The sequence below is a fragment of the Cibotium barometz genome, chromosome 10 (genome assembly GCF_041138505.1).
Source record: "Cibotium barometz isolate CiBa-2024 chromosome 10, ASM4113850v1, whole genome shotgun sequence".
Lineage (NCBI taxonomy): Eukaryota > Viridiplantae > Streptophyta > Polypodiopsida > Cyatheales > Cibotiaceae > Cibotium > Cibotium barometz.
Genome location: NC_141055.1, coordinates 29,627,006 through 29,652,287, shown reverse-complemented (window position 1 = coordinate 29,652,287; position 25,282 = coordinate 29,627,006). Strand labels below are relative to the sequence as shown.

Here is a 25,282-nt window from a genome sequence, read left to right as displayed (position 1 = left end):
CCTGCTTCACCTTTAATTTCAATTCCATAAACATTTGCCCTATTGGGAATCTGAGAGGGTAAAGGATACATATCACCCCCCATTCGCTGAGGCTTATCACAATCTGTACTTAGATGTCCAAGTTCACCACAATTCCAACATGTAGGAATAAACCGTCTACTCCTGCTAAAACCACGACCGCTTCCATAGCCTGTCTGACCTTCAACCCCTTCTTGGTTATAGCCTCTGCCTCGGCCACGTCCACCACCTGTGTTCTCCACCATCTACAAACTCAGATTCTTCATACAATCCACCATTTGCCTCATGTCCTGTTTAAGCCCTTCATCAGAAGCTGTAACAGCTGTAGGTGCTACCTTTGTCCCCTGTGGTATGGCATTATTCACCTGAACTTCTGTCGGTTGCACTCTTTCCAACATAGCTCTCATCGGTACCGCTTCTACCCTTCTCATTTCAGGCCTCACTGCCACTGGAACCATCCCCAGCTGGTTCATCCGTTGCAATTTCCAATCCTTTGATCTGGCAATCTCCACTGCATCCTCATAAGATCTGGGCTTCTTTAACTCCACCTTCCAGCGAATGCCTCCCTTCAATCTTGCAATAAAACGATCCTTCTTCATCATGTCCGGAGGTACTTATCCTCTCCCAAAGCCCTGCACAAGGTCTCCCACAGCAAAGAGAATTTCTTCACATAATCATCAATTGGCTCCAATTCGCCCTGTGTCAATCCCTGCACTTCATGCCAAACTCTGTCTGGATCCTCAATCTTCTTGAACCTGTTCAAAAGAGCAGTCTTCAATCCATCCTCAGTCATTTCAATACGTGGAACAGCAACCTTTAATGACTCCTCATAAGCTATGTACCAAATCCTTGCATCCCCTTTGAAACATATATTCAGCAACCGCAATACCTGTGCTGGCTCATTGATGTGGTTGCTTATGCATGCAACCTCCATCCTTTCCAGAAAATCTGCCACATCTTCATTAGGACCACCAAAAAACTCCGGATACGACATCATTTGGATCCTCAAGCTTCACTTCAAATCCCAAGAAAAAACCTAGAAACACCTTCCTTCAATCTCCTACTCTGGGGCATACACCCTCGTAAAAGAAATACCTGAGCTATCCTCTGTGGAGGCACCAGAAGAATGTGAGGTGAAAAAAAGAAAGAAAGACCACTGCCTCTATAGCCCTTCACGTCCCAAACTTGGAAAATAACAACACAACGGTTGGAACACTTCTCACGGTTCACCACCCACCCACACCAGAAAGACAGCTCAAAACCACGATAGACAACTGATCATTCAGCAAAAAAAATATACACAGCACCATACACACTGTATAAACTCAACAATTACACCAAAAACCAGGACTCTGGCCAGGATTTACTGCCAAGGGAATTCACCCTTGCGTCTGACAACCAAGCCTCTGTCTCCCGGTCTCTGCTTCTCTTCAGAGGGCGCCCCACCAGCTAACCCTCAACTCAGCAGCTCTCACTCTCTGTGTGCCGTGACCAGCAGCTTCGCCAACCACAGAGCCTCTGTAGCCACTTCAGCACCAACACCCCTTCTCTTGCATCCAGCCCAACTACCCTCAACTTCAGTTAGCATCTAGTACCACGATGGCCTACCAGCCACCTCTGCGCACACTAGGTTGCGCTTCAACTTCTCTTCACTACTCTCCCTTTGCACCTGTCCCTGCAGTATCACCCCAGGCTTCTGGTACCCAAGGCAGCCACTTCTTCCTACTCGCTGTAGCTCTTCAGAGTCACCCCCAGCGCCTGTCAGCAGCACCACTAGAGAGCCCCTCCTCAACAAGGCGGCATCTTTACACAAGGCGGCTGCTCCCCGACTGTGCCTCTGGTCTATTACCCGCCAGGCGTCCTTCGCGAACAAGGCGGCTGTTCCACCACTCTGCGCCTGCAGATCACCAGAGCCGCCCCAGCAGCCCGACGTCACCCCCAACGCCTGTCAGCAGCACCACTAGAGAGCCCCCCCTCATGGTCGGCGCCTGCAGAACCACCAGCTCGCTTCCTCTCACACCAGGCGGCGGCGGCGGCGGCGGGCAGCTACAACAAGACCTTGTAGCCGGCCTTCCTCTCTTGACCACCAGCCCTTCGCACCAAGGCGGCTCTTCACTCCCCTCGCCTCTGCAGACTCACCAGAGCACCTTCACAAGGACGAGGCGATCACCCGCGAGCCCTGCTCCAGCGGCCACCTCTCTCTTCACACGTCCCCCTGTCTGCAAAATCACCCTCAGCTTCGCCTCTCTCTCTCGCCAGCCTGCCCCCAACTATCACCAGAGAGCGGCCCTGTTTCTGCTTTATCCGACTCCACGTTTTCGAAGCGGCCACCTCACTGTTCGCCAACCTTCGAGATGGTCAAGCTGGCAGCGCACCAAGTCTCCATGTGGCTCCAATATTATTGGCCACATTAAATCATTATTTTCTTTATTTTAAACCTTTAATTAGATGGCTACACACTAAGAGGGCTGGCGGCTCCTTTGCTTCTCCTTGCTTCAAGTGAACATACTGCGCCCACACTTCCAAAACAATGCGAGAGCTGCCCACAGCCTTCGTCAGCTGCATCATGATTTCCAAACACATCAATTACAGACGGTGCCATGCATTTAGTAACCACCCGCACACCACACTGTTGCAATAAAAAACTTCCAAATCTCCAGCATCTGCTCCCAAAAAAACGACACGCATACCAGCTCACTGCAAAACCACCCGCTCTATACATTTGCCAGGGCATTCAGGGCAAAGCTTATTCGTAAACCACGCACACCATATGTACACAGACCCAAAACACCTTTCAGATTTTAACTTGACACCAGGCACATCACCGAACCATATCTCCGGATCCTGCTCTCACCCAAGTGGTGCTCATGCATCATCAAAATATCAATGCTGCCACCAACCAGGCATCTCTGAAGCTCTTGCCTCAAGCAACCACGATAGCGTATATAATGTGCTCCGCCAAGGCCCTGTACATTCCATGAGATGATCCTCATGGATGACCTGCTGAGGTGGATGCTGTCTCAGCCGTACGGCGGGCCTTCGCAAGCGGCTTGGATGGAGAATAGTCCCCATCCGAGCGACAACGAATCTGCCCACCCGGTGTACTGCAAGAATCACGGATCAGGCGCCAGTGGCTGTGTCCCATGGCGACTGCCTCCCGCTCAGACAGAGCAACCTCGTGTATACATACTTATCCAGGGTCGCGTGCTAAGTCTGCCACTATGCGAACCACCAAATGACGAATCCCTGAGGCATCCACACTCCCGGGATCCAAGAAAAAATGAGCCAACTCCCATAGTCGGCCTATCACATCTGTCACCTCCAGATCGCTCACATGATGAGAAAACTCAATTGCCTGAGTCTTCAAAGTGCTAAGAGCGAGCTCTAGAGTCCACTCCCGGTCGGATGGGCCACATAGAGGGAACGAGAAGGCCACCGCTGAATCAAGTGCCTCCTCCCCGCGGGCCGGAGGAATCACTACATGAACTCTGATGAGTGCTGGCTCATGGGGGCCCTCTGCTCTAAAAAGCCGTGTGAAGGCGTAATCAAAAACCTCCGAGCACTGTCTAGTGCCGAGGCGACTCAACCAACAGCGGATAGATGATATCCGTGAAGCCCGAATCGGCATGGTAAGTCTCCTCTGTGGTGCTCGAGCAAGGTCGGTGCTCAGCGCCCTCCGGACTGCAGGTGAACGCCAGGGGACTCCCAGGGCCTCCTGGGGAGGTGAGGAGGGCGGGGGGGGAGGAGAAGGGGGCGAGGGGGGCCGCTGCCGAAACCGGAGCGGGGACGGGAGGAGGCGAAGGTGGAAGCGAGGCGGTGGGGGGGGACGGGGGTGGGGGGGGTGAAGGAGGGGGTGCGGGCATCTCTTGGTCCTCAGTCGTCGCAGGGGTCTCCTCCTAGAGCAAAGCTGTTCCTCACGGGAACCCAGTGATGCTGAGACTGTGGCTGCGGCTGCAGCGGTCTCTGGGCGTGCTGCTGTGGCTGTCTCCCTCGACGACGCCCCTGTCCAGGCTGCCACTCCGAGGTCTCTATGGCTTGAGCAGGTGTCCCGGAGGCTGCCTGTCGAGCCGCATCTGTGGGTGGGTCATCAGGGGCCTGCTGCTGTGGTGAGGGTCGGGGTCTCCTGCGAGGGCAGGCCTTGGCCAGATGACCGACCTGCCTGCAAATGAAGCACTGGTTCGGGAGCCCCGAGAACTCCACTCTCTGGTCAATCCATCCCCCCCCCTATCCTAGGTAGCTGAATGACCTTAGGAAGGGAGGAGATGTCAGACACCAAAACTCTGACCGAAGGTAGCCCAGCTGCTCTGGCCACCACTGAAGCTGCTGTGGGGCGAGTCTCTAGTACCGAGCCCACCAATGCTCCTAGCCTAGAGAGGAGCGGAAGATACTCCCGGCGGAGTCCAGGGAAGCAAACTGTAACATGGAAAAGGCGCTCTCCCTGCTCGGCCGCTGCTGGGTCAAAGCCATGCTGCCAAGGTCTGAAGAAAGCCCGAGCACCCCTGATGTCAAGGGGAGTCATGGCTAGTACCTTGGCCACGCTCTGGGCGGTTTCGAACTCGATCTGGTAACGTCCACGGCCCAGTAGCTGTACGTCCAGGATCTTGCCCACATCTGCAAGAAGGCGGGCTTGGAGAAGATCCCGGATCTCCCCTCTGCTGGGGCGAATGCCAACTATACGACAGATGGTGGAATGAGCCTGGAGGCATTCCACCTCTACGGTGAGGCTCGCTTCCTCTTCTGGCGAAAGAGAAAGCCTGATGGGGGTGTCCTCAGGGGCGGGCAAGGGGGCTGCGGGGGAGTCCCTCTAAGGCGGGAGGAGCCTCCATCAGAGTCTGAAGCCTATGGCGAAGGCGAGGCGAAAGCGGAGATCCTGCAAGAACCGAGCTGCACACAGAGAGGCGGAAGACGAAGGCCGGAGAAAAAAGGAAAAACCCCCCTGGGGGCGGAAATCAGCAAGAAAAGGGAGGGGGGGGCGAGGCGGCGAAGGAGTAGCCTGGGGGGGGGGGGGGGGTGGGAGCGGCGTGCAAGAGGGATGGGGGGGAGAAAAAGCTGGCGGAAGGGGGGGGGTCGGGGCGCTGCAGAGGGGAGGTGGGCGCGAAAAGGAGGAGGGGCGTGAAGGAGATGTGGGCTGCGGGCAGTACAGCGAGGGAGGGGGGCGCAGTAGCGAGAGCAGGCCGCGGGGGGGGGGGGGGGGGGGGGGGGGGGGGCAGGTGTGCAGGTAGCGCGAGCAGGGAGGGGCGGGAGCTTCAGCGAGCAAGATGAGATTGATCGAAGTAAATTCTATGCTATGCTTTGGTGGGGTCTTCACATAAAGCCTTATTGAAGATCTTGGCTAGGATAGGTCCCAAGGTGTTTCATCTATGTGCAACGTGGTCCATTTAGAGATCCTTATTTTCCCCAGCTCTCTCATTGTGAAACGTGGTTAGGGCTTAGGTGACATTGCCTATGGTGGAGAGGGTGGTAGAGGTAGGGTGGGGGAGGTGGGTTATATTTTGGTGAGGGTTGGTTGGGGATGTCATATAGCTCCCGAGCATAGTTATCCCATATAAGAGGGTCTGTGATGGGTAAGGGCTGCCTTTTTTTCTGAGGAGTACGCCAAGTGTCCGACTTTCCACACCCAAAAATAGGCGGTATAATTCCTCTTCGCGTGCCAAAAATAGGGTAAGGTGGTGGAAGGATCTCTGCATTTTGCGCATAGAGATCCTTCCACACTCCCTTTCCTGTAAAAGGTGAAGCCACATGGCTTTGCCCTCATTGTCATACCATCCGTTCATTGTGAACGGAGAGGGGGTGTGGCCGTGGAGCAAGTGGTGTGAGGAAAATTGACCTGTGCAGAGTCATGGATGATAGAGATGAGCTATGAGGTTAGGACGCAGAGAGATCAAGGTTGGATGTGTGTCATCATAAACTGGGTCAAGATCATGATGAAAATGAATGCAGCTGAGGGGTGCAAAAGAAGATGAATGACAGATATGTGGTCTGCTCCAGTGAGTGGTGATAGAATGGTGAAGTCCCAGATGTGGTAAATCAAAGTAGGAGAGCCCATCAACTAGTCCATTCTGCTTGAGCCCCCTCCATATGGAAAGCAGGTCAGACCTCCGGAAACATGCCAACGGGACATCCAGTTATAAAGTAGGATCTCATATGCAGCCCCTCATCTCCAGGAGGTCTCTGCCGTTTCTACTGATGTGTCCAATGTAATTAACTTATGGGCGCTTATTGTTATGGGTTAATGTGAAAGCATATATTGAGTTGAAATTTTTAAGAAGTGCACTTTCGTGCTTTATTATTAGCCCCAAGCCTTTATCTGGGGTGGGCTATAGTGGCATGGGATGCCCTGGCTAGGTCATGAGTGAGGTCAAGGTGTTGGGCTAGCCTCATAGTACAGGTGTGCTCTGTGGCAGCTATGGTTGGGAGGTGAGCCATTGGCACCGTGATCTATGTGTCCTTTGCTATGTGATTGTCTTGGAGGAGACGCTCGGAAGGTCAAAATGTAGTTTCACACAGCCACCTGCAAGGCTTGCCCTTATTCTGACATGGGTGTTTGCACAGGGTTCTACATCGACACTTCTTCTTTTGCTGTCCACTTGTGTCACTATTCTTGCAGCAGCCATCTCATTTGCTATTGAATCTACAACTATAATTTGGACCTGTTGTCAAATCTGTGTAGGGTTCGCCGCTGTTCACACAGGTTTCTCCCCCCAGCATGGATGGAGCATTCATGTTTATTAAAGCAATGTTTGGCCACATGGTTGATCCAATTTTTAGTAAATGTAACAAATTATATTTTTCTAGAATTGCATACTGTTTCTGCTAATGCTTGTTACTTCTAGCATTGGTTCTATTGATAACCTCTCAACTGTATGCAGGTTCTATACACACTTCACATCTCCAATTAGACGCTATGCAGATATTGTTGTGCACCGTATGTTAGTCTCTTCATGCAAAGATTCTGTACATGCGGAGAGTGACATGGGTCTTTCTTTTCGTGCTGAAAAGAGATTTATAACAACAGAACTGAGTCAAGTAAGCTTATTAATCAACTTTGCTGTTTTTGAACTTTTTATTAATATTATGGGTTGATTCTTGATAATGACGGATCAGAAGCATCTTTGATATGATATGATATGGAAAGGTTTAAATTTGATTGTGCAAGAAAGGCTTACTTTCATAAAAGGGTAAGAGATTTGTTTTTGTAGGAAGACAAGATGCTTATTCTTATAGCGTCAGAGTGAGATTACAAGTCCATGGCACTGCAGAAGAGGCGTGCTCTTCCAACAGAGATTTGATAAATGCTTTTGTTAAGATATAGCACTCTGTTTTGCTGCAGCTCCATCACACATGCAACCCATCGACTGTGCAGACAGGTGTATGCTATATAAGGACAGCAGGCATTTGCTGTTGTCAGAAGTTGGGGGCATTGGCTGGCTTCATATATGTGCTGTAAGGTCTGACTGATGAGGTTCGTTTGTTCAAAACAGGGCTAGATGGACAAGGATAACAGCTCAAACCATCCTGCTCACTTCCCCTTTTGCAAGGCATCCATATATTTTCAAGATTTGCTGCTCCATCTTTTAGTGGTAATGACTGGCAACATCGGGTCTCTGGAGCATGACATGGTAGCTGAGAAGGAAAGGATTTCCAACAAGCAGTTTGATTCTTGGGATTCCATGTCCCTGAGAAGCCACTACCTCTGCTTCTGATTGCAATTGCTTGGAGGATTGAGACACTTCCATAATCACTGCGTATGCTTGTGTAATACAAGATAGGAAATGAAAAGTTTTATACCTGCCAGGAGTCTCATAAACTCATTTTGAAAAAGACATTTCAAAAAGGTTTCACAAGTTTTGTACCTTTACTTCGTTTGGGAGTGGGAGGAAAAAGGCAAGTGTAACTGTGGGACATGCAAAAATGTGCTCTTTTCTTCAGTAATAGTAGATAGTAGATGCCAAATTATGACTCAAGTGCGCAAACCACTCGTTAATCATGCTTCGTCTTTGCAAGGTAGATCAGTGACCATTACAACTTGAAGTTACAAAGCTGACTTTTAATCCTTTGGTTGGGAACGTTGGCATGAAAATAACACGTTTTCACACAACAAATGGTTTCAGAAACGTTTCACACAGTTTCAAAAAGTAGGAAATATGTTACGATTGAACTGTTGGGCTGCTCAGGAAAATAGAGAGTGATTGGGAAGACACTTTTGCCTTCTTTTCTAGGGAGAAGTTGGGAATGCTTTCTTTCCCCCTACATGCGCTAAGTACCTCAGTGATGAGTCCTAGAGAATTGAACTCTCGCTGGAAGAAACCATTGCCCAGTAGCCATACATAACATAAGTGCAACACAGTTTCTTATGAGAATCCAGCTAAGAGCCAACCCTTGGTTTGGCTTCACGAAAGGTAAGATCCATAAATCTTGTGATCGGAGAATGCAACAAGTCAGTTACAATGGTGGACTGCATCTGCTTGAGCTCTTCCTTTAAAAAGGGTACTTTTACTGTTGGAGGTTGAGGAGTTTAGCTGTGGATGAGGCCATTACACTGCAGAATGGAAATAATTGACTCAATCATTGTTAAAATACCTCATACAAGGAACCGCAGGGAGGAGCTTCATGGCTGCAAGAAAATTCTTTTCAAGCTTTCTGATGAGATATTAGATGCATTCAAAATCTTGAAATATGTTCTTACAGAGGTTTGATTCTACTGTTCTTGTCCTCAGATGGCATGCCATCTCAACGAGCGCCATAGAGCAAGTAAGAGAGCGCAGAAGGAATGCAACGAGCTTTATCTTTTGATGTATCTGCAAAAGCATGCCGAGGCTGAACATGCGGTGGTACTGTTTGCAAAAAATCTCTGAGTAGACTCTTGCATTCCCTAAAAGAGTGATCTAATTCAGGTTGGGTATTTGAGCAACCCCTTACATGTTTGACAGGTGATTGAAGTACAAGCACAAGCACTGCTTGTTTTTGTACCGAAGTATGACCTGAGAGGGCGGGTTCACTTACAGGTTCATGTTTTGTTCTTAATGATTGTTTTCTGATTTGAACTTCACTGTTTTCATGTTCTGAATTTCTTCATCAATCAATAGTGTCGGGTAGGAATGTTTGTGTGTCTGTGTGCGTGTGTGCACGTGTGCTCTATATTGTGCTTTCTACAAGAACCATCTTATGGTTTTAGGTTCTTTGTGCAGGATAAAACCGGAAAGATCATTTTTCCAGCAAAGGATGACGAGACAATGGATGAAGTGGATGTTTCGCAAGGCAACCAGCAGAGATTTACATTACGCTATTCAGAAGATAGCATTTCTGTCATTGTAAGTACTATCTAAATAAAGGTATGTGCATTCCAACCGTTGAAATGTGCAAGGTGATGGACTTGGTTATACCAAGGTTTCTATCTAAACGTTTGTGGCCCTAGAAAGGTCTAAAGAGCACTTATGTTAGTCTCTTAGGAGACAAGACATGAGGACAATGTTGTCAGCATAAAGTAGAATAGCAGTTAGCAGTTAGAGCCCATGTCAGTAGAATCAGTATTCTAACAAAATGAGCCTCGTCTTTGTAAAAACTAAAGGGAGTTGGACTTCAAGTCACCTGGCTAATAAAGGGCCATCAGTCAAAATCAGCTCTTCTTGGAACTCAAATTCCAGAAGTGGGTGGAAAAGCTGAGTAAAAAATATTACGAGCAAGCCGGTGCCAATGGACTCAGTCCTTAAACATTGCTGGAAGAAGAAAACTAACAACCTCTATTCAGCTCCTCCCATTTCTCAATAAAGTCAGCCTTCCTGTTGTTAAAGAGCCCAAAGAGAATGGGAGATAATCGAGTGATCTACTTCACTCTATAGGTGGGTCTAGTCTTTGAAGAAGAGAGCAGGATGAAAGTGGCAGGCTCCACAATAATGCGTGGGCTGCATAGTTTTCTTGTAAATAGGATCTCCTGGGCAGGTTCTTACCTTGCTGGCCAGGGTGGGAGGTGCGGCCCAAATCAGTTGAGAAGCCCCTAGAGGGGGCAACTGGCAACCAGCCGGAAAACTTTAACTTCCAGTTGGATTTTCCAGTTGGAAGGGTTTATATAAAGCGGGTCATTAAATATTATAAAGCATTTGAACTTGCATGTGCATTATATGTTAAATCTGTTTATAAAAAAAAACAAAAGATTGTGTTAATTTTGTTTACAGGAGCTGGGATCTGAAGATGTGTTGCATGAGTACAAAAGGATGACTTCAGTTTGGGTTCAAATGAAAGCTGACGGTATGTAAGATGGGCTTAACCCTCTATTCTGTACATTATGTTCACTTAACCGTACTTAAATAGTTACAGCTTCAAGATAATGGGACTTCTAATTTGATGTATTATCTTGATCAATTAGGTCCAATCGAGCTCCCTGTACTGCCGAGCCCCCCTCTTACCCACCATCTAGTGAAAGAGATCCTTCTATTAGTTATCTTGATAATGGGAATTCTAATTTGATGTATTATGTTGATCAATTAGCTCCCAATCTCCGTCCTTGTATGGCTGATCCCCCCTCATAGGTCCCTTTCAGCCCACCTTTCTTTTTTCTGCCTTCTATTAGCTACCCAAAAGAACAGCCACGTAGGCTAACTACAAACTGTCCCGTAGAGCAAGTGATAATCAAAATGACAAAAAGGGATGGGTTCACCACTACTATTAGTGAGCTGTGATGCTACGTCCACAGGAAGGCCCCCTGGTGCGTCTGCATGCGATAAGAGCCACCTTTAAGCTTCCCCCATGTCCAAAGAGGGTGTGAATGATATCGACCCATATGCTCTGGATGGACTGCCCTCGATGGCCTAGCTACAGCATGCACGCCAAATATGCCACGCAGCAATACTGCTGCAAATTTTCCATCTTTGGCAAGAGCCTGGAGTCGAGTGAATTGAAGAGAAAACAGGAACTGGTGCTGTCGAGATCTGATGATGAGGGATGACAGAGTTGATGTCAAGGCTAAGTCTATCCCTGCTAGGCTTCTCGCCTGGGCCTCTTGGCTCAAATAACCAATCCCTGAGGGACTGCGCTGGACCCATGCTCAGATCTCCCTACAACACGTGTGCAGGCGAGCACTCAGCACGTGACCACTGGATAAGCCACTACGGGAAGATGAAAAGTCGATGTCAAGGCTAAGTATGTCTGATAGAGTAAGTGAGCACCATGCACTGCCAAAGGTATGTCATGTCTGGTGAACACTCCCAGCCACACTGCGGGGGAGGAGGGCCCGAGATTGGGTAAAGCCAATACGGGGGGATGAAAGAGTTGATGTCAAGGCTAAGTCTATCCTTGCTTCGTATCTAAGCAAGACTCCTCACCTCTGGCTCAGGGGGAAGCTGTCTGAAAAGTAACCAATCCCCGAGGGACTATGTTGGGCCCATGCTCAGAGCTCCCTGCGACACGTGTGCAGGCAGGCACCCAGCATGTGACCACTGGGTAATTGGATGCAGAGGGTTCCATATCAAGGGTTGCCGGAGGTGCTCCTTTGCTGAAGTTGGGGAGGATTGCTGAAGGGCCGATCTGAGGTGGTCCCAAGCTCGGAGGAGGTTGGCTGCAATTCTGTCCTCAAATGCTCAGCGAAAGCCACAAGCTTGCATCTGTGTAAAAACCCATCTCGGACTCTGGATCTAATGACCACCCAGAAACTGGGGTGTGGACTCAGATCCAGGCTAAGAGAAAGTCCTTCAAGGGTTCACCACCCGGAAGAAGTCCACAAATGATCAACTTGCCTAGTAGGGCTCGACTCCGAATAGAGGGATCGATATTGCCCCCCCCCCCCCCCATGTCGAGGCTGAATGATCACTCTCGAGGCCGCCTTGGCCCGCACAGGCCTCCCATCACTACCAGCCCAGAGGAAGTTGTGGTCAACCGCTGAACCTGACGAATGCATGGTCAGGAGAAGGCCCTACAGGAAGTGGTGGACCACATGGTGGCGGGAGAAGAACTTGGTTCGCCACCATGACTCGGCCAACTAAGGAAAGCCTAGCTGAACTCTAGTATAACAACTTCCTCCGAATGCTCAGAAGAAGAGGGGCTAGTTGCTACTCTGGGAAATGTCAATATGAACGTGGCATCCAGATAACAAACAGGAGTGCCGCTGCGGATTGATTGTTGAAAAGCCTCAACTGGCCTCCAAGTTGGGGCTAATGACGAGCCAAGCCAAAATCCACACGACTTGTGCCTGTTGACCTGTAGGCTGTGCATCAGATGCACAATAGAAGATCTCTATAAAATGAGTGAATCTGTGGAGATTCCTCACATCTGAGTCAAGCAGATCCTCCTGTGAGCGGATAGGTAGGTGCAGCCCCTGTACACTGGTCTCCTGGGTAGAGAGGAAACTGCTCATGGCCTCGGCTACAAACAAGAAAGGAAGAGCGCGAGAGGGCAACCTTGCTGGATGCAACAAGAAATAGGGAATCCGCCACCTCAGGCCCCTTGGATGAGCACTTGGATGAGCACTTGACTGTGAGGTCGAATAGAGTGCAAAAACAGGTCGAACCCACACCACTGGAAATCCCATCTGGCGCATAGTCCCCTCCAAAAAACCCTTGTCCACCTTGTTGTAGGTTTTGTCAAAATTAAGAAGGAAAACTATCAAATCCTGATGCCTCAAACTGGTCGAGGCAGTTGCCTCCCAAAGAGTGAAGATGTCTAAGATACTCTGACTATGAAGAAAACTTGTCTGTGTGACATGTATCAAGTTGGGGAGGAAAGGATGAAGGTGCCGGCTGATGGTTTTGGCTAGGATTTTGTAGACGGTCCCTAGGAGGGTGATGGTCTCCACTTGCCGAATCTCCAATCTATCTCGACCCTCCTTGGGAATCAAATGGATCAAACCCTCCTAGGGAATCAAATGGATCAAACCCTAAGTTAGCCTCTCTGGCAGCGAGCCAGTGGCCATAATCTCATTAAAAGTGGCTTTGAAATGGTTAAGCGAAAGCTTCCAGGGGGGGAGAAAGCTATCGGCGTTAGCGATCAAGGCTCTTGCTGAAGATATGCAAGGGGGAGATAAGAGTCGATCTGAAGCAGGGCTCTCCAGTGATGATGATCTCGACATCTCGACATTCCTTCATCTGCATATCTTCACCACTTACTGGAGATGGCATTAGGCTTGTCATGACTTCCTCACTTCTGTCAGATCGCGCTGCACGCTTGCCGGTACTGGTAGAGGCAATTTTCCCCCATGACCAGGCGAACTTACCGCTACTTGACTGTGTGACCTAACCAGCTCATGATCAGGCTCTACAAGAAAAAGGCATGTCACAAGTTCAACACGTAGAGGGAAATAGAGGAGAATCTTCTGCAAACTGAGTAGAAGTCTCTGTTTCTTCTGAATTTGTGGACAGGCAAGTAGCACTCTTTGCCTCATGTGGGTTAATGCTATACTGTACAGGGAAGGTTCTTTCGAGACATGAGAATAAGGGCTGGCTGGAAAAGGAGATTCTACAAGCACCTGTGGTTAGAGTGATCTATCTAAAAAAAGGGTACTACAATGTCCTTCTAGCTGATCCCACTTGGGTTCCCAAGGTGCTTGCCAAGGCCCTGCTGTTTTTTATGAAAAGCTTTATCCATGTTTTACAATGGGACCCATGCTTCAATGTGGATAATGGGCTCATTTATGCTTGTCCGGTCTTGGTGGGATTTGTGGACCTACCACCTTGGCTATGGCCCTCTATTGGAGATTTTACGAAAGCACTTGGAAGACCCTTGTTTGTTCCCTCTAATCCATCCCTTGGAAAGGGCTCAAACAAGGTTTGCATTACTTGGGATACAAAGGTTCCCACCCCCTCAGAAACGAATATAAACCTGGGTCAATATGGTAAGCTAAGAATAAACTTACATTTTGGTTCATTTGCAGGGGCTTGTTTCCATTGTGGGAAATTTGGTCATTTTGCTAGGGACTGCATGAAAGCAAAAGAACAGTTACAGGCTGGGCAAGTGCAGGCTAGACAAGTGCAGGCTGGGCAAAGCAAACACTTAACCCCAGAGCAAGGACAAATGAAGGAGGAAAGGAAAAACTCTGAACAACATAAGACAACACAATCTCCGACATTAGAGCAGATGTACTACCAGAGAAGAAAGACCTCTTTGCTCACTTCTGAGGTTCCATCATCCAGTAGGGATATTGGCAAGATAGGAGAACAGAAAGGCAAAGCAAAGATGTTGGATAAGTTTCAGCTCCACTGAGAGGAAATGTTCGAGGAGAGTCAAGAAGATAGATGGCATGAGATCTTCAACAGGGGAAGTATAAAAAACAGAACCGTTTCAGCCCCCCCTATCTATGTGAGGAATGCATTTGAAATCCTTGGTCAGGAGTCGTCTGACATGCAGGACATGCCCTTAAATCTTGATCTTCAGATGTCAGGAAAGGTACATCATAGCATAGAGGTCCTGAGCGATTCTGAAGAGGGAGATGAGAGAGTATTGGACTCTCAACCACAATAAAGTGTATGGGACTGTCAGGATGCTCTTGGAATGTTAAAGGATTGAATGCTAGACATAAGCGGGATGCATTTTGGGATCACATAAATGAATGGGGGCTGGATGCTTGTATGTTGCAAGAGCATAAACTCTATGATAAGAAAGCTAAGAGGAAGCAGAGATTCAAGAGAATGAAGATTTTTTACGGGGGGTTGGAGTATGGTTACAGTGGGGTGATGACAATAGTACATTACTCATGGAACCCCACAATGACAGCTAACCATCCCTCGGGCAGAATCTTGGTTATTGAAGTGTCCAAGGGAGATGAACAATTCTGGTTGATTGATGTGTACGGAGCACACTCATCTAAAGAAAGGAAGGAGATATGGGAATGGATTTGTGGTCTTGACAATCAGAAACCATGGATCATGGCTGGGGACTTTAACATGGTGGTCAGACAGAGGGATAGGTTGGGGTCTAATAATGTAGTTATGGGGTCGGAGAAAACCAAATGGGAAGAGCTTATCATGCAAAAGAGGCTGGTGGAACCTTGGGGATTGGAGTTCTTCACCGGGTCATACATATTTCAGCTTGCAGTATATATCTAGCTCTCCCAGGATTGACAGAGTTTATTTCAACAAGGATGCAGAATGGATTCCTCACACCTTTAAGGCATGGGTTGAGCACGCAACCACCTCTTCTGATCACTTTCCCGTGAAGCGGCGGTTTGGGGGGATTCCATCACTCTCCAAATAACTCTACCAATCACTGGGATTAGGGGAAGGTACTCCTTTTTGAGTCTAGGCAAGAAAACTGTAACCGGGAAGCCCGAGACAACTGCCAGGGGGTCTGATGCTGGGTGGAAGCCATGCTGCTACACTGCAAAGAAGGCCTCGACCGTTCACAGTGCAAGGGGGCTGAGCTACATGACTTGATCTGATGTTGCAAGTCAATCAAACTCGATCCATGCCCAAGAGGATGATATTAGTAATCCCTCCCGGCTCGTCAACGAGGCCAGCCTCTAGAAGATTCTTGAGCTGTCCGCACGGCCGAGTGACTACCCACAATCTTGCAAACCAAGGTGGTGGCGTCTAGGAAGGCATTTTTCGATGCGAGGAGCTGGAGGTCTGCTTTGGCAAAAGATGGGCAAGGGATGGTGGCCTTGTCTGGGATGACGGAGCAGCTGCCATGGAGTCCACTTGAAGGAAAAAGACCAAATGAGCCAAAACTTGCCAAAAGAAAAAAAAAAACCCAACGTTGGAACCTAAAGTGAAATCGAAGCAGACTTGGAAAAAGGGGAAGGAGCAAGAGAGGGTCTTGGGAGGAAGGGCAACGGTTGGACAGCTGAGGGCTTCGACAGCTGGCGGAGAAGGGCGACAAGGACGTTGGGGTGCAATGGCTAGCAAATGGGTGAAGGCGGCCAGGGGCGAAGCCGGAAGGCGAGAGCACTAGGGTAGACAAGCGAAGGGGGTAGCGGGTGCACAAAGGTGGGCAGTGAGAGCGTGAAGGCAGGTAGAGGCCATAGCAAAGTGGGCAATGGGGTGGAAGGCGCGCGCAGACGAGGAGCTCAGACTGTGCAACGAGGGGGCCGACAAGGCAAGGTCGACGCATCTTGTGGGGGGGGGGATCTAGCTCAACGGTTTTTTCCGTTCACCCCTCCCCTCGTGGCATATTTGGCTATTTTGTGGGCCTGTTTTATTTGGTAGATGTCTTCTCAGCCCCCCTTTCTACTCCTTGGCTGCACCCGTTCTTACCCGATGTCAATGAGTGCCGCCTCCTTCCTGCCATGGAGCCCTCCATCCTCTCTGCCTACCTGTACACCTATGCGCCCCCACCTTCCTGCCCTCCTACCCGCCACCCGCCATTCGGCCTGCCCCCCTCCTCCTCTCTGACTTCCGGCCATGTAGCCCTCTTTGCTGCCCAGCCTCTCCTGTCTCCTAGGCATCCAACCTGTCATCCTGCCATGCCCGCTTCTTTTTTTTTTTCCCGGGAAAAGATCCTTCTATTAGTTAACAGAAAACAACCATGAAGGGAGACTTACTAGTGGGAGACTTCAATGCCAGGACGAGCAGGCAGTGCATTGCATATGATTTTGAGGGAGATCCCATACAGCTACCTACTCTAGAGGATGAGGACTCTGGATCACGGAGGGTGTCTGCAGATACTAAGCCAGTCAAATACTATGGACGGGACGCTTTTGGAGCTAGGATCACGCCACCGTCTCCTCATCTAAAACGGGATGGAGAGATGGCCATAGTCAGGAGGACTTACATGCTTTCCACATGGAGGTGGAAGTAGCACAGTGGATAACATCCTAGGCTCCCGGGTGATAGCTCAGCTCATACATGATTTCTCAGTACCCCCCATACCCATCGGAGCTGATCACACATACTTATCTTTCACCATGATAGCCACCCCCCCTCCCCTCGCCTCAGCACCCACCTCCACCCATCACACCACTGTCAACTTCACTCATGACTGTGATCACATATATCAGGATACTTGACCATGGTCTACTTGACATGGATCCCGCCGCACCTCTGCAAATACTCACATCACAGTTGACTGATCGACTCCACTCCTCTGCCATTGCCACCCATACCCCCTCTAAAGCTAAAGTAGGGATGATGCCCTAGAATGGTTGGTACGACGACGAGTGTCCTGAGACTCGTGCTCGCCACAAACGAAAGAAAGAACTAGGGGAGATCTCTGAGCGTGAAGCTCAAAGATTAAATCGAGATTTGACTCATTGGAAGAGGAGGAAACACGAAATTGAACAATACTGGGAGTTGTACCAACTATTCTTTTTTGGTAACTTGAAAGAGGCTTGGAGGCGGTTTCATGAGCCACGACCACCCACATCCATCACTAGTCTGACCACTTGGCATGATTATACAAAGTCCCTCTACCATGTACTAGATCAGCCTCCGTTATCCTCTCAACCGGATCCTCGACCCATCACCTCTAGTTTTTTCACTTCGAGTATGGTAGAGAAAGCTCTTGAGAGGCTACATCATGGGAGATCTACATATCATATAGAGATATGAGGTGAGCACTTTTCCTATGCCTCTACCACCATAGCTCCTTTCCTTGCACCTCTCTTCAACAGGGCACTTGTAGAGGGCTTCCCACACACATGGGGCATGAGCATCATTACCCCCATTCACAAATCAGGTGACCCGATGGACCCCGGGAACCACAGGACTCTCATTGTTGGCCATATTATGGCCAAGATATATGGATGAGTACTTGAGACAGAGCTGAGCTCTCTAGCCGAGAGGGAGGGTCTTCGTGCTCCGGCACAGGTTGGGTTCAGTAGTAACTTCTACACACTGAATCATATCTTCACCTTGAGGAGCCTGATTAAGCAGGCCAAGTCATGGTAGCAGAGACTCTATTGTTGCCACACAGTGCCACGAGACCGGCTCCTACGGAGGTTGTAGACTCTTGGGTGCCTTCAGATATGATCTTGGGGATCATTGCTTTATATGAGAGGGTGACCGGACGAACCAGATGCGCAGGTGGTCTGATAGTAGAGATACATAGTACTATGGGGTGAAGCAGGGCTGCCCACTCTCCTCAACACTTTTTGGAGTGCACATAGATGAGGTCACAGACTTCATAGACAACGGAGGAAGGAGTGGTGCATCACTCTCAGGGGTTTTGGTCACTTTACTACTCTATGCGGATGACATCATTCTGATAACTAACTAGTAGGAGGAAGTGCAGCGCCACATGGACGCCTTAGATGATTTCTGTACACAGAGGCCTTTCAGTGAACCATTTTTTTTTTCTGAAAAGGAGACTTCTATTAAGTATGAAAAGATTTACAAAATGGACGGTGGATTTGGTAAGCTACAGATAATCACCTCTCCACTCCTATCTTCTATAGAATGGCCAATTCTAGATGCTTGGACTGTAATGGTCATGAAATCAAAGATGCTTTATGATATACAAGGGTCTTTGAAGTTTGCAAAGCCCTCTCGATTTGTGAGTCTTAGTTGGGTATGCCTAATACATCTTTTTGCCAAGATGTTCAATCAATTTTGTTTCTCACAAACACCTACCATGTTTGTGTGCAAGAAGGTATTAGGTCAGTGACATGGTAGCCTTGCTTGGAGACCAGTCGAGGACTGTAGAAGGGATACATAAGGATGACACATTCAAGTGCAATATAGTAGAATCTAGTGCCTCATTTCGGTATCTCAAAGCTCGTGCCACACAGCTACACATACACTACTATTATGAGAGGTAGATGAAAAAGAATAGTTGTTGGGTCCCAATGCAGGCAGATGAACAAGTTGTTTTGCCTCTCTCTCGACATATGCGTTCGGTTGCCCAGTGGTGTAGTGGAAGTTGTAGGTGCAAGTAGAGATTGGAGCCTCCTAAATATTAGAGAGCACCTCAATATCGTGGTAGGTGAGGATATTAGCAGAGCACAATTCAAGGTGAACAATAGGAAGATTCGAAAACGACTAGAGCCAAAGACCTTGATAGATCCCGATTGGGATGTTGATGGTATATCGCTCAATTAATGGGGATTTTGAGTTTTGAAGCTACTTCAAGTATGTTAATTTTGTAAAGTCCTTCCCCTCAAAAAAGTGTACTGAGAAATGAATTTTTGTCTTGTAACAGCTATGAATTTAGATTTTAATATTAAAGTTTTAACTCAACACAAATGTCCCACTCTCTCATAAATTGGCCGCGCTTCCTCTCCGCCGCAGCCCTCGAAGATCCTTGGATTCTGGCCCAAGTAGCCATAATGGTGTGAATAATATCACTCCAAATCTTGCAAAGACACTGAGAAACATGAACAGGGGTACCCTCAATGGCCTCTGTGCATCTAGCCTTCCAGATATTCCAGGCTGAGATGCTAGCAATAATCTCCCAAGAGCTGTCTAACCTCTGTGCCGGAGGGACAAAGTGTGAAAGTGGCAAATCCTGAAGACAACACTGCCGAGCAACTCCTTGCCTAACCATAATGGCCGAGCTCCTGTCAGTCCCCTCGAACCTTCACTGTGTCAACCAAATGATAGAACCAAAAGAAATGATAGTATCCCTCTTAATCCTACGAGAGAGGTGCAATCGCAGACCAAACCCTGATAGAACCAAAAGAAATGATAGTATCCCTCTTAATCCTACCAGAGAGGTGCAATCGCAGACCAAATCCTCTATGCTTCCCTGCATTTCCATAAACAATGGTAAACTGACTCCGAAACTCCTGCACATCTAGGGCATGCTGGGCAAGTACTAGCAAACAGACCTCCACTGATTGGTGGCCAGACCACCATGAAGAGAAACCCTGATAAAGGAGGAAATCTGTGGCTTCCTATAAGAATGCCACAATCTCCGCCAAAATACCCTCTGAATGTTAGTCGAAATGCCGTAAGATTGCCAATGGGGTCTAAGAGTAGGGACACTCGGATTGTGTCCCAAGATAAGATGTCTAGCATTCCGCACCGTATAACTAAAAAAAGGCATGCTTTTCAAAGGTTTACAAGCATCCTTCCACTCCCACTCACCAGGGTCCCAATGCAAATGTCTGATAGGGCAGCCACCATATAACCGAAGGCTAACACTATCTATGATCATCTCGGAGGGGGGGGGGGGGGGGGGGGGGGGGGGGGGGGGAGGCGGGGGTCAACAAAGACGTGCTTCCCTAACCTGCCAACAACTCTAACTGGACAAATCTGGGCGCCCTCAATAAGGTCCTCCACGTCACATCTCCAGCTACCATCCATCCTGTACAGAAAAAAAGACCAGTACATCATCATCCCTAGGCAAGGGGATACCCATAACGTGAAGAGGAACACTTGTCCCAGAAAAAACCCCAAACCAAGAATGATGACGGCCATCCAAGAAAGATCCAGTATTCCAATGGTTGGGAATGGTTGCATCAATATGTGCAATCCTCCGGATAGAGCCTCTCAAATGTTGCGTGAAATCCAATCTTTGCACCACGGTGAAGCTCTGAAACATCTTCCAAGCCAAGAGTGTGGGGCATAGGGTCTCCCAGCCAGCCCAAAAGAATATGCATAGCTGCCCCAAGAGGTCTTACCATGCACATCTAAGATCAAATCATTCCACAGAATGGGCTGCCTCCTCCATTGAACGCGGGGGGATGTGTACCAAAAAACTCCTCAGGCCGTCCCAGGCCTGTAGGAGGGACCTAACCAGGGAGGATGAAGGGGAGCGGTGAACTGCATCCAAAAAAATAAAGCGTGGGCTGAGAGCCCACTCACCTCCGCGAACAGGAACAGACTTCGTGATCTGTTGCATGAGAAAGTCCTTCCACGGCTCAGTGCTTGTAAGAAAGCCCCTAACAACAAGCTTACAAAGCAATGCCCTACATTGCACCTCAGGGTCAATGATATTCAATCCCCCTTCCTGCTTAGGCTTGATAATGGTTTCCCAAGCAACTCTGGTCCTAGTGTGTGCATTTCCATCAAGCCCTGACCAAAGAAAGTTCCAAATAAGGCGACGAAGTTGGCCAATGCAGCCCTTCTGAAATCCGGCAGGAAGCGATAAACCAAGCCGTGGCTAGCAAAACTTGGTTAACCACCAAAGCTCTAGAGGCCAAGTCGAGCTTCCTCCTACACCAATGATGAAGTTTGGTTTTAATGGTTAAGAGCACTGGAGCAAACTATTGTGCAGGGGAGATGTCAACGCCCACCTGACAACCAAGGTATCTAGCAGAGCATCCTCTCTCAATCCAAGTAAAACCAACATCTGTACCCCAATCTGCAAGAGGAGAATCATTGATCCAAAAACCAATTGACTTATGCCAATTGATAGTAGCTCTTGCTGCCAAACAAAAGGCCTCCAAGGCTGTTCGAAAAGCACATAAACAAGCATCTGAAGCCTCAAGGAACAATGCCGTATCATCTGCCAACTCAGAGTCCAAAAACTCTTCCTCCGTGCAGAAAGGCAGCCTGAGGCCCATGACACCAGGGGCGGCCTGAAGAAACCTGCTCATAGCCTCAGCTACAATGAGGTACAGTAAAGGGGGAGGGGACAGCCCTGTCTCACTAAACGGGAATTCTGAAAAAGCTCGCCGCGCCCCCCACAAGCTAAAACAGTGCTATGAGCCTCTCTGTATAGGCAGGACACCCCTCTGATCTAGTTTTGGGAAAACCCCATGTGTGCCATATTTCCCTCCAAAAAATCCCAATCCACTCTGTCATAAGCTTTTTCAAAATCAAGCAAAAGAATGGCAAGAGGCTGTTGACTAGATTTTGCCCACTTGACAGCTTCCCAAAAAGAAAAGATGTTATCAAATATATTCCTTCCTTCGAGGAATCCATTCTGTGTATCATGGATAGTCCTTTGAGGAATCGGCTGCAACCTTATACTCAAGGCTTTAGCTAAGGTTTTATATGCAGATCCAAGGACGGTGATGGGCCTTCATTGCTTGATGTCAGTCTTGTCCCCACTCTTGGGGATAAGGTGAATCAGCCCCTCCGGAGGTATGGCGGCATCATACCCAACAAAAACATTTCCTGAAGGGCAATAGTGATATCATCTCCAATATGATCCAAAAAAAGAATAAAGAAGGTGGAAGAAAGACCATCCCCTGGCCATGAACCACTGGAAAGAGCATGCAGTGCACGAAGGAATTCATCCTTCGAGAAAGGGGCATCCAGGGAAGAACACATAGCATCTGTAAAAATGAGCCTAGGCAATGCACTCCCAAACTTTCTGCCGTGTCACATCTCTCTGAGGAGAGGGCACCTCTGCAGTGAACAAAGACCGATAAAAATCTGAAGCAATACCCCTCACCTTATCAGGCTCAATCTGAACCTCACCCTGTGAATCCTACAAGTACCTCACAGAATCCCTGCTATGGGAAGACCTGTGTGCTGAGAAAAACTCTTTGTTGCATCTGCCACCCATCTGAGTCCAAAAAGCCTCATTCGCATGAAACGTGAACTCAGCCCTCCTGTCCATGGCCAACTGCAGCTCTGCTCTAACTGTGGTCAAGAGATCTGTAATCGAAGACGCATGTGGATGCTTTTCATGTTCCCTCTGAAGAGCTGCAATCCTACACCTAATAGCTCTCTCCTTGTCCAGAGCCTCCCTTCTTCTTGGACAAGGCAGTCCTATGAGAATAATGGCTGGTCCTCTCAAGCCAACACAATATTATGACGAGGATGAAGACCGTCACAAGATCTCCATATCTCTTTGATCTCAAGGGAGATGTCAGCATCTAGATAAAGAGAGTCAGGGATACGGACAGGGGATGAGGCCGAGTGAGCCACAGGCTCCCTAAGACACAAAAGAACAAGGCAATGATCGGATTTGGTGGTGCGAGGATGAAGACCTCCATATCTCTTTGATCTCAAGGGAGATGTCAGCATCTAGATAAAGAGAGTTAGGGATACGGACAGGGGATGAGGCCGAGTGAGCCACAGGCTCCCTAAGACACAAAAGGACAAGGCAATGATCGGATTTGGTGGTGCGAGGCATAATAGCAATGGTGCCTCCTCTGTCCAAGGACCAATCATCCACATAAAACCTATCCAGACGTGCAAAGATGCTGTCATCCCCGCTCCTGCGGGCGGTTATGCCAAGAGAAAGATAAGGAGTTTGGCCTTCTTTGGAAGTCATCCTCAGTCCAACAATCCTTACCAAAAAAGGAAAGCGTGAACCTCTCCCATGAGGTTCGCTCCAAAGGGTGTAAACCCCCTTCGCATCCACCCTTCTTGTCAGAAGGTTTCTCAACCATATTAAAATCTCCTCCCACTATCCAATGATCAACCTCGGGAATGACATTTGTAATGGGGTCCCAAAAGGCCACCCTTTCACCTCTCATGTTAGGTGCATAGATATTCAAGATTCCCAATTTCTGACCCTCATGCATGATCAAGATCCACTGCACTCTAGCAGGGATGATAACAGCGTGCCCAATAACATGAGGCATAACAAATGCTGCCACGGAAATGCAAACACCCCCTCTAGTCCCAACTGTCGAGGACCAGAAGGTGTGGCCAGAAAGCATCTTACCAGTTTTGCCGCACTTAGATCTATCCAATTTGTGTTCCTGCAACAAAAGTACATCCATAGACCCTCCTCTAATAGCAAGGTGAAGCTGGTCCTTCAGAAGGCGCTTCCTACCACAGGTGGGAAGCCCTCCAAGGCCCTAAACATTCCATGAGACGATTCTCATGGAAGAGAAGAGGGTTTGACCCCCGATCTAAGAAGACGATGGGTAGCCTGAGGACGCCTCTCATAATGCTGGAGGATGGGATAATCCACGGGGCAAAGTCCACTGACATGCCCTTGTCGAAGGCTCTTCACAGTACTTGCATACGTACGAGAAACCTCTTCGCCCTATGGGGCATCAAGAGCAATGGCATCATGCTGAAAATCTTGCAATACATGATCCCCACTGCGCTAAACATCCTTCAAATTCCCTGCAAGTAGAGGGGACTCAACATAATCATCCTGATCTGAGATATCATCTCTCTGCAAAGATGCATCTGTTGACACATCCCTGTGACCAGAAACATCATCTATCTGTACATGATCGGACGAGTCCTTACCACCATCAATCGCACCAGGGGGGCGGGCGTGAGAGAGAGCTTGCCACATTTGGTGGACTGAAGGACGGGAAGGAACCAAGGGAGGTGGCGCCTGAGAAGCACGCTTGCGAGGCCTCCTGCGACCCCGAGCCTGAGGGCAATGTCGAGCAAAGTGACCCTGTTGGTGACAAACCTGACACTGATCGGGTTTACCTGCAATCTTCATACGTTGCTTCAAAGGGCCACAAGGGCCCAGAAGCAAAACATAGTCCTCAAAGAGCTCAATGTCACGGGCAAGAACCATGACCTTGGGGACAGCATCCGCTGAGGCAGTGACCACTTGGGCAGAAGATGTCGGCAAGGCGTGGAGGGGGGGCCACTTGAAGAACCAGCCCAAAGGCGGACCCAATGGCCTCTAACATGGGCCAATATGCGCGAGGAAGGCTTGGGAATCTGAGAATAATCGGGCAACGGTTCCAATCTTCCTTAACAGGGTCAAAATAGCTGCAGTAGGGAAGAAAGAATATCTTCCTCGGGCCCAATGGCAAAGGGCTGCCCTTCAAAACCTCTGAGGCTGCATCCTCATAATCAAAATCCACTTGGAAGAAACCTCTTCCAAGCAACCTGACATCTCGAAAGTGTGAGGTGAGGTCGGAGGGCAAAGCTGCCAGGACCCAATGCCGAGCCTAGAGACGGGAAGGGTGAGATCCAAAGATTCTGGCAATGAGGGTCGTTTTGGAGTCTTTCTCGATTTCGGCGTAGAGGACCGCGAGCTCGGCTTCGGAAAAAACAATGGTTTGCCCGGCCGAGGGAGATTGATTAGCCATGCTAATCGAAGAAAAAGGCCGACTTGAACCCGGATGACGAGCAATCCGAACCAAGGGAAAGAGGCAAGCTCAGTGAACCATTTTGGAAACCAAGGTCACGATCTTTCACAATTAGAGATGGATTATGAAAGATACAATGATCACATATAGAGGTAGTTAGGTGGAGGTGACAGAATCATATGTATACTTGGGTATTACCTCCACTAGTAATGGGACCCGTTTGTCCATGAGATTGGCATCACAGAACAAGCTGAGGGTATGCTGCCATTGCATTGATGGAGCGACAGTGTCATTAGGCTCACTTCTAGGAGCTTCGCACCATTGCATGGCTATTTGAGACCTTAGTCACCCCGATGATGATGTATGTAGTACGGGTATGGGCCCCCTGACCTCTCCACATATGATTGGCGTCGAATGGAGAGAACGCAGATCCTCATGATCTCCAAGATGACTTGCAGCAAACCATCAGTACCACATGAGATCATCAGAGCAGAG

General features: G+C 48.7%; 1 protein-coding gene across 2 annotated transcripts in view; it reads left to right on the top strand.

Annotated features, from left to right (window-relative positions):
- The window catches only part of LOC147634763 (uncharacterized), a 239,842-nt gene that overhangs the window by 164,426 nt on the left and 50,134 nt on the right, over window positions 1-25,282 (top strand). For both annotated transcript variants that reach the window (XM_086803941.1, XM_086803942.1), the window contains exons 26-30: window positions 6,888-7,044; window positions 8,736-8,849; window positions 8,949-9,023; window positions 9,207-9,329; window positions 10,191-10,263. In XM_086803941.1, the coding sequence (XP_086660067.1) occupies window positions 6,888-7,044; window positions 8,736-8,849; window positions 8,949-9,023; window positions 9,207-9,329; window positions 10,191-10,263 (542 nt within the window). The remainder of the gene's footprint in view (window positions 1-6,887; window positions 7,045-8,735; window positions 8,850-8,948; window positions 9,024-9,206; window positions 9,330-10,190; window positions 10,264-25,282) is intronic.